Raw genomic sequence first — 8,487 nt, 5'->3', positions numbered from 1 at the left:
TTCATTGATTTTAATAAAAAGGTCTTTATGACTATATCTGTCTCAGTGTAAACTCCTGTCTTATACCCCGAAGTTCCTTTTATAAATTCTGTGAAGCCTGATTCAGGACGAACTTTATCTTCTGATCAAACACATTGGCGAGCCAAACTCATACTAATTAATATTCAATAATCATTATTAATATTATTAATGATTTAAAAATCAATTAATCAAATAACATTAAATTAAGTGGATAAATTATATCAACACTACTAACATACCCCAAATCAGGCTATGCACTTTGCTATTGTTTGTCTGTATAATCTCTGTCTGGTTCTGTGATTGTTTCTGTCTGCTGTATAATTAATTTTGCTAGGTGTAAACTAATTAAGGTGGTGGGATATAATTGGTTAGCTAATCATGTTACAATACGTTAGGATTGGTTAGGTAAATTTTAGTAGAATGATTAGTTAAGGTCTAGCTGAGAATATCACTATATAAATTAGGGGCAAACAGGAAGTAAGTTGGGATTCGAAAATAAGGAAAAGGAACTTAAATTTCAGCTCGCTGGAAGTTCACCCCAATAAACATCGAACTGTTTGCACCTTCAGACTTCGGGTATTGTTGCTCTGTTCATGCGAGAGAGACCAGGGAAGTGGGAGAGTGAAGAAATAAGCTCTCTAAGAGGGAGGTTGAGGTCAGGAGGCATCTGGGGCATAAGAGAAGGAGTTGTGTGGGAGACAGATTGACAGGGACGAGGGAAAAGCTGGGGTGGTGGAGAGGGAACTGGGAGGGAGCAGGGGAGGCAGAAATTAGGAGCAAGAGAGAGTTGGTGGGACAAAGGAGGGATACCAGAGGAATCAGAGAGAAGGCGGATGAGAGGGGAGAGAGGAAGGATGCAGCAACAGGGAGCTGCTGTTGTCAGTCTGGGGAGATGAGGAACAATCTGGGGCAGTCAAAGCCCAGGGGCACAGAGAGGCAGGAGGAACTGGGGGGAGACAGAGAGATGAGGGAGAGCAGGAGACTTGAGGGGCAGAGAGAATTTCAGTGCAATAGAAAAGCAAATAGAATCCAGGGGCAGGATGGGTGGAGGTGTCAAAGAGCATATTCTGTGGCAGAGGGATATAGAGGGAGGCAAAGAGGTGTAGGAGACAAAAAGCCTGGATCATGGGACCTGGTGTAAGATCTGAGGCCTGAACCATAGTCAGCCAAGTCAGGCTCTGCCGTAACCAAGTCAGTCCGCATATTAAAGCAAATGTTTACAAGTTCACTATCTGGTACACGGACTTGGCAAGGGCACTTCTAGTGTTGCTAGAACACAGGCACTTAAGAATCAACATAAACTGTGCATGTGTGTGAACACACTCCAAAAGATTAGGTACATCTTGACGTAACACCAGATAAGAAGGTTTGATAGAAGTGGTGAACAGGAATGTTTTGCCCAAGACATATGGAGCAAGGTACAAGGGGAGGTAACAAGCAGATGTCATGAAACATATAAGGTGGTACATAAGTTGTTTGTCTCAGTTTATAAATCTTGTGGTACTTGCCTTAACCCTTTGTGTGACTGAGAAGACAGCAGACTCCTGCTACTGACTGAGCCGTCCCTTGCCACTGGGCACTCATGTGTTTGTGTACCTGTAACCACGGAGGCAGGGTACTAGGACTGTGTCTTGAGGACAATAAACCTGGCCAAGTGCCTTTGTCACTGAACCATGCCTGTGATCTTTCTTTATGAGTAACATTGAGGTCTGCTGAGTTAACATGCTGCACTGTTTGCTAGTGCAGCTGACATTGGCGCTCCAAGAATTGTAACAATGCTGCAGCAGCAACAACATCCTTCAGCAACATTCTTAACAACAAGAGGAACGGGGGATCTTGGAAGGGCAAATAGAAAGAGGCTATCCAGTGAGAAAGGGAAGACTGGGGGACTTTGGGGAGGGACAACAATGGTACTTTCAGGGAAGGAAGGAGGAGAGAATAGATTTGGAGGAGGAAGAGGAAACTATGGGGCAATGGAGAAAAGAGTTTGGATGGTGAAAGAGGGAGGAGAGCTGGGTGTGAAGTATGGGTTCAGGAGAGAGGAAGGAGGGACAAATGAAGGGTTTGGGGTCAGCAGGAGAGTCTGTAGGGAGGGAGAGGATGGGGGGCTGTTTAGGAAAGGTTGGGGGATACTAGGAAGAGAGAAGGGTGTTTGGCGAGGGAGGAAAGGGAGGCTGATGTTGGTTTTTATAGAAGCAAGGAGAGCTTGTGAGAGAAATTTACATCATTTTAAGACACAAACTCCTTTGTGACTGTGGAGCTGATGGTGCAGAGGCTCCACAGTGCCCTTCCAGAATGTGGAAGCTTCACTGGCACAGCATAAAGGTGACCAGATCTTTGAAATGCAGAGTTAAGATGACACTTCTCACACTACACAGCCCCTCAGACTCCACTGCGCCCCTTTGCACCTCACTCCTTACCCCTCTTATGGGGTACAAAAGAGGTGGGACAAAGACCCCAGACCCACAATCCCCCAAAATGGGACATGACCATAAATTGTAAGAGGTGCAACCCAGGGTGTGCATTTCAGGTATAATTATGCCTGCTAAGGAGGTGGGGATGGGAGACTGGGAAATACGGCTCTGCGACATCAGAGTTATGGGACACATGCTTGCTGCAAACTAACCCCAACAACCACTGCACTTCAGACTTCTGGTCTTCTGCTTTCTGTCTGCGTGACAAGAACCAGGGGAGACGGTGAAGGGAAAGTCCTCTAACACACAGTACCTCACCCCTCCTTTAGGCTGTTATTCCAGCATTGTCTCGGCCAGCTAGCAGCAGGTACTCCCAAGTCAGTGGTGACACACAGAGCACACTGAGGGTCTATGGGACTGTGTGATTCCTGATCTGGTCAGTGATGGCCACAGAGACAATCCCCAGTTTGGTTACGGACAGGGCAGGGAAGATGCTTTGAAGGTTCCAGTTCCTCTTGGCATCTCTTTAGGAGCAGCTGAGGCTGAATCACCTGCTCTGGAAGGGCAGAAGGAGCCCAGACAGCTCTGAGCTCCTGCAACCTTAACAAAGTTTGTGTGTGTTAATTTAGCAAAATACACCTCTACCCCGATATAATGCAACCCGATATAACACGAATTCGGATATAACGCAGTAAAGCAGTGCTCCAGGGGGGCAGGGCTGCACACTCTGGCGGATCAAAGCAAGTTCGGTTTCACCTATAACATGGTAAGATTTTTTGGCTCCCAAGGACAGCGTTATATCGGGGTAGAGGTGTACACATGTCTAAGCAAGGACAATGGGCCTAATGCCAAATGTAAGTATTCAAAATGTGAGTCATTGCTCCACAAAACACAACCCCCCGCCCCAAAATATCAGCAATTTTTAGAAATTGAAAAACTCTTTATTTTTATCCTCTTGTGGCTTAAATATGGCTTTTCAAATTTTCTAAAACTATTCATTTTGGGGCATAGACAAATAGTGTGTAAACAGGCTGTAGTGGACATTCACAATCTGTTCTATAGCAGACACTAGTTGCAATTACACAAGATTCTCTGAAAATGTGGTGCATAGATGCTACTGGAGTGGGCACCCTGAAAATATCTGTGATCCCGCACATGGACAGACACTTTACCTTCAAAATAAACCTGAAGGGGATTTTCTCTTTCTCAGACACACCACACTGATCTCACTGGAGCTTGCAGCCCTCTGACCAGCAAGTTCAGCAGAAACAGCAGCAATTCACATGCAAAACTTTGTTAACATGAAGTTATGGACCTAGGTGCTCGTCCCTGCTCTGTGCTCCTTGGGCCCTTACAGAGCATGAATTTAATTCCCAAAAGTCACATATGGAAAATCAAGAAACGCAAAGTTAGGGTGACATTTCTCACATACCCTTCACTCTGCCCCCACTGGGTTGGCAACAGGAACTAGGAACATAACAGCACCTTCTCTTCCCTCACCAAACCTGACATCGTCTCTGTGCCCAGCACCATTCCAGATCAGAACTGCTATTCATACAGTCCAATGGGTCCTCTCTGTGCCCTGGGCCTGGGGTATCACTCAACTCAGCCACCCAGTACGTGCATAGAAACCAGCTCAGGTATTTAACTGGATGCTGGGATTTATTTGTAATTTCATTCATTACTTTGAATAGAAACTGATCCTCTATTATACACCCAGGATATTTTAGATTCATTCCCTCCATAAGGAACCCCTTACCTGATCCAGTAGCTCCAGGCACTAGAGGGCTGTAGTTGAAGGAATAATACGCAGATTTACTTAAATGTTTACCTTTCATTAACGTTGAGATACAAGTCTCCTCACTTGGGTCACTCACAGCCCCATCCACACACACAGCCGACACCCGGAATCTGTAGGGTGTCTCAGGACTCAGTCCATCAATGTCAAAAGATCCAGTTCTCTCTCCTGTCCTTCGTTCCAGCCATTTGACTTCTTCCTTATGCCTTGTATGGCCAGCCTGCTCTTTATATTCCACCTTATACTCCCTTATACTGACTCCATCTCCAGTGACACTTGGATTCTGCCAGGTGAGGGTGATGGCTGATGAATCTACAGTAGTTTTTCCAGGCTTCCCAGGAGGGCAGGTAGGAAGAGTCTTCACAGGATCACTCACGTCGCTGCTCTCGCTGAGCCCTGGTTTGCTCACTGCAGCGTATCGGAACTGGTACTCGGTGTTTGCACGGAGCCCTGTCACTGTGAATGTCACTTGTGTGTTATTTACAGTCACAGCCGTCCAGTTCTCCTGCCCTACAATTCTGTACTCTGCCCGATAGCCGGATATCGCAGCCCTGCCATAGGCTGCTGGGTTAAACATGAGCTGCACACGGTCATGTCTGATTCCATCAATCCGGGGAGGACGAGGTTTTGAGGGAGGCTCAAAGTTGATGCTGATCAGCTCCCCATCCTCATACAGGTAAATGGAAGCTCCTGGATTGTCTTTATCGGGAACAGAGATCACACAAAAACGGGTCTTCCCATTAGATTTATTAACGTGGGCAAAGCTTGAGAAGAAATGTACAGACTTCCGTGCTCTTTGGTGTCTCTCCTCATCCTCAAACCACTGACTGGATTTTGAGTTTTCACAAGCAGAACTGGCTGATGCTCGATCATGAGTTTTTTCTATATTTTGAGTCTGAATCCAATCATTTAAAACTGACAGATATGGCTCCTCTTCATGTAATGAAGTAAATGTAAAGGAGACAAGATACTTATGCATAGGGTTACATAATACCCGGTTTAGTTCAGTTTTGGAAGAGATAATATCCATGTCATTTAGAAAAGTGAGGTAGGATTTCACAAACTTCATCTCTTGCATCTTTTTATCTAGATATTCATTGAGTCTCTGAGTATTGAATGGTGATTGTTCTTTGCTGCTTAAAATGTCCCCCAGTGCCCCTTCCTCTGCTCCTCCTCCCCGGATAGAGGGTAAGAGTTCTGATAGCTGGTGCTGGAAAGCCTGTCTGTACTGATTACACAGAGCTTGGAATTGCTGGATTTTCCTCTTGATTTCAGGGAAAGTTGTGGCAGTTCTGTCCTTCATCATGTCATTGCACCGCACGTCTAATTCTGTGAGGTGCTCCATGACAGCTTCAACATTAGAAATCAGCCTGACGCTGATCTCACGTATCAGCTGAGTGCTTCTGGAATCTTGCTTGATGAGTGGATACAGCCAGACTGTCACTGGTACGGCCTTCTCCCCATTGTCTCCCAGCAGCTTTGGGAGGGAAGAATAAACTTTTATGGCATCTTGATAAGTAACTGGATTGTTCTCAAGACCAAAGTCACTATAGAATGTACAAATGATTTTTTCAGTATTTTCTATTTCCTTATCCTCCATTTTGGACTCTCCATCTTTTTCTGAAATTTTTGGTATTTTTTCTATCGTAAGTTTCATCTTTCCCTGTATCTCTTCTACACTTTCAGAAGAAGAAACTTCCCGATCAAACACAAAAAAAGCTTGAGCCCCGTACAGCACAGCTGTGACCACATGGGTTGCTTTGCCTTGGTCGAATACAGCAGGATAAGAGACCTGCTGTCCTAAATGGCTCATTGTCAGATGCTCAGACCTCGTTGTCATTTTGTATTGGAGAGTAACTCGGACCTGACGTCTGGATTTCCTGGTATCTCTTAAATATAGAGCAGATCCAGTCATTTCAACTAAACCACACAGGAGACTGGCCTTCAGCGATTCACCAGCATGGAGTGCAGAGGCCTTCTCTGCAATGGTGTCAGATGCAATAACCTGAAATTCAGTCGTGTATTGTTTTTGCATATTCACGTCCTTTCTAAGAGCCGCACTGTCCAACAGTGTGATGCCTGCAAAATTCCAAACACAGCGTGACTGACAGACAGGCTAGGAAATCTTTCCACAGTTTAAGCATGTCTAGATCATGAACTGGGCCAGGTCACACTGGGTTGCTGACCAGATTTTTTTTCTTTTTAGCTGCCATCTTGTTCTCCAAAATCTCAGCTTTCATTTCACATTAACTCTCTAGCCCTCATGGGTGTGAAGAATAAAATGTGGCCCAAGTGTAACCACTCCAGTGAGGTTTACCTGAGTCTGCAGACAGCCTGAAACAATAGCCCAGAAAGGTCTGAAGTGCCCCATTCATCTCCATAAGGGGTTAAACGAGATGCCCAAATGACAATAATTTAAATGTCAACATTGCTAAGGATGTCACTGCTGAACAAAGTACATCAAGGCTAGTCTGCACTAGAAGCACTACGTCAACACGGCAGCACCATTGCAGCTGCACTGCTGTAACACGTCTGGGGAAGAGAACATAAGAACATAACATAAGAACGGCCATACCGGGTCAGATCCAAAGGTCCATCTAGCCCAGTATGAGGGTGAGGGACAGCAGGCGATAGAGGGAGGAGGGATGTAGTGAGCAGGGGCAGGGCCTTGGAGAAGGAGTGGGGGAGGGGTGCAGCCTTGGGGAGGGGGTAAGATGGGGTGGGGCAAGGGTGTTTGAGTTTGTGTGATTGGACAGTTGGCAACCCTATGTGTCTTTAACTCCAGTAACTCACCAGCAGCCCTGTGACAGAGCGATTCTGGCGGGACCCAACTGAGAGTGCCAAATCAGGACCAATTGCTCAAACAGGGCAGTCACAGCCCTAGGCTGGGGTTTTTCCACCTCTAAGGCAAACCAAACCAGCCAGACAAAAAGGACTTTGGTCTCACCCCACTGGCTTACCACAAGTCACACAAGCAATTTCCTTAGACACTCCAGTCTCCCAGTATCACCACCAGTGCACTCGTCCTGGGGATAAATGGTTATGAAAACCAACACCCCAATAAAAGAAAAAGGTTCCCTCGATCCCAAAGGACCAAGCCCCAGACCCAGGTCAATATACACATCAGATCTTACCCACAAATCACGCTGTTGCCAATCCTTTAGAATCTAAAATCTAAAGGTTTATTTACAAAGGGAAAAAGGTAGAGATGAGAGGTAGAATTGGTTAAATGGAATCAATTACGTACAGTAATGGCAAAGTTCTTAGTTCAGGCTTGCAGCAGTGCTGGAGTAAACTGCAGGTTCAATTTAAGTCTCTGGAATGCATCCCCCACTGGGATGGGTCCTTCAGTCCTTTGTACAGAGCTTCAGTTTGTAGCAAAGTCCCTCCAGAGGTCAGAAGCAGGATTGAAGACAAGATGGAGATGAGGCATTGGCCTTATATAGACTTTTCCAGGTGTAAGAATCCCTTTGTCTTCACTGTGGAAATTTACAGCAAAATGGAGCCTAGAGTCACATGGGCCAGTCCCTGCATACTTTGCTGAGTCACAAGGCGTGTCTGCCTTCTCTCCATGGGTCAATTGTGTAGCTGATGGCTCTTTAATGGGCCAGCAAGCCAGCTATGCCGGGCTAACATCAGCTTGTCTGGGATACTTCCCAGAGGCAGAGCAGAATACAAACTATAGACATTACAGAGCCAATACTTATAACTTTAACTACAAATGATACAGACATATAGACAGCATAATTATAATCAGCAACCCATAATCTGGTCTTCGACACCTTAGATGACCCCCTTTATCTAAGATTTGGTGCCACTGCAGGACCTTGGTTGCAACCCATGTTCTATATGGTCCCAATTTATATCAATAACGTCACACCCCCAACGCAAAATTGATGCAGGAAGGGATGACAAAACATCGCTGACTGCATCCCGAGAGCCCCCTTTCCTTGGGTCTGTCTCACTACAGCTAGTGTTGGGCTAGAGGCCGTACCAGTGTATAACCGAAATGGTTTATCAAAGTCATGTTCAATAACATGAATGAATCTCTTTACAAACTTAAGGTATAACTTGGTTAGCTTTTGCAGCATGGTTCCTGTACGTTTCATGTGATCTTGCCAAGAGCTAAAGAAAATAGCTACTTTATCCATACCAGTTCTGGCCAATGTTTTGAACCCAAATAACATTAAACCAATGTAGATATTGAGGTTGTTCATAGTACAGGAATCTTGGCATTTAGCCATGAAAGCAATG

General features: G+C 45.4%; 1 protein-coding gene across 1 annotated transcript in view; it reads right to left on the bottom strand.

Moving 5' to 3' along the window:
* Positions 1–677: 677 nt before the first annotated feature.
* Positions 678–8,487, bottom strand: part of LOC123363323 (verrucotoxin subunit beta-like) — a 37,791-nt gene continuing 29,981 nt past the window's right edge. Inside the window, exons 3-4 of the mRNA XM_045004182.1 lie at positions 4,195–6,312; positions 678–688 (exon numbers count right to left, since the gene is read on the bottom strand). Coding sequence (XP_044860117.1) covers positions 678–688; positions 4,195–6,312 — 2,129 coding nt within the window. The remainder of the gene's footprint in view (positions 689–4,194; positions 6,313–8,487) is intronic.

The sequence above is a fragment of the Mauremys mutica genome, chromosome 2 (assembly GCF_020497125.1).
Source record: "Mauremys mutica isolate MM-2020 ecotype Southern chromosome 2, ASM2049712v1, whole genome shotgun sequence".
Lineage (NCBI taxonomy): Eukaryota > Metazoa > Chordata > Testudines > Geoemydidae > Mauremys > Mauremys mutica.
Note: the sequence above shows the minus strand (reverse complement) of the source record. Positions and strands in the feature narration are given on the sequence as shown.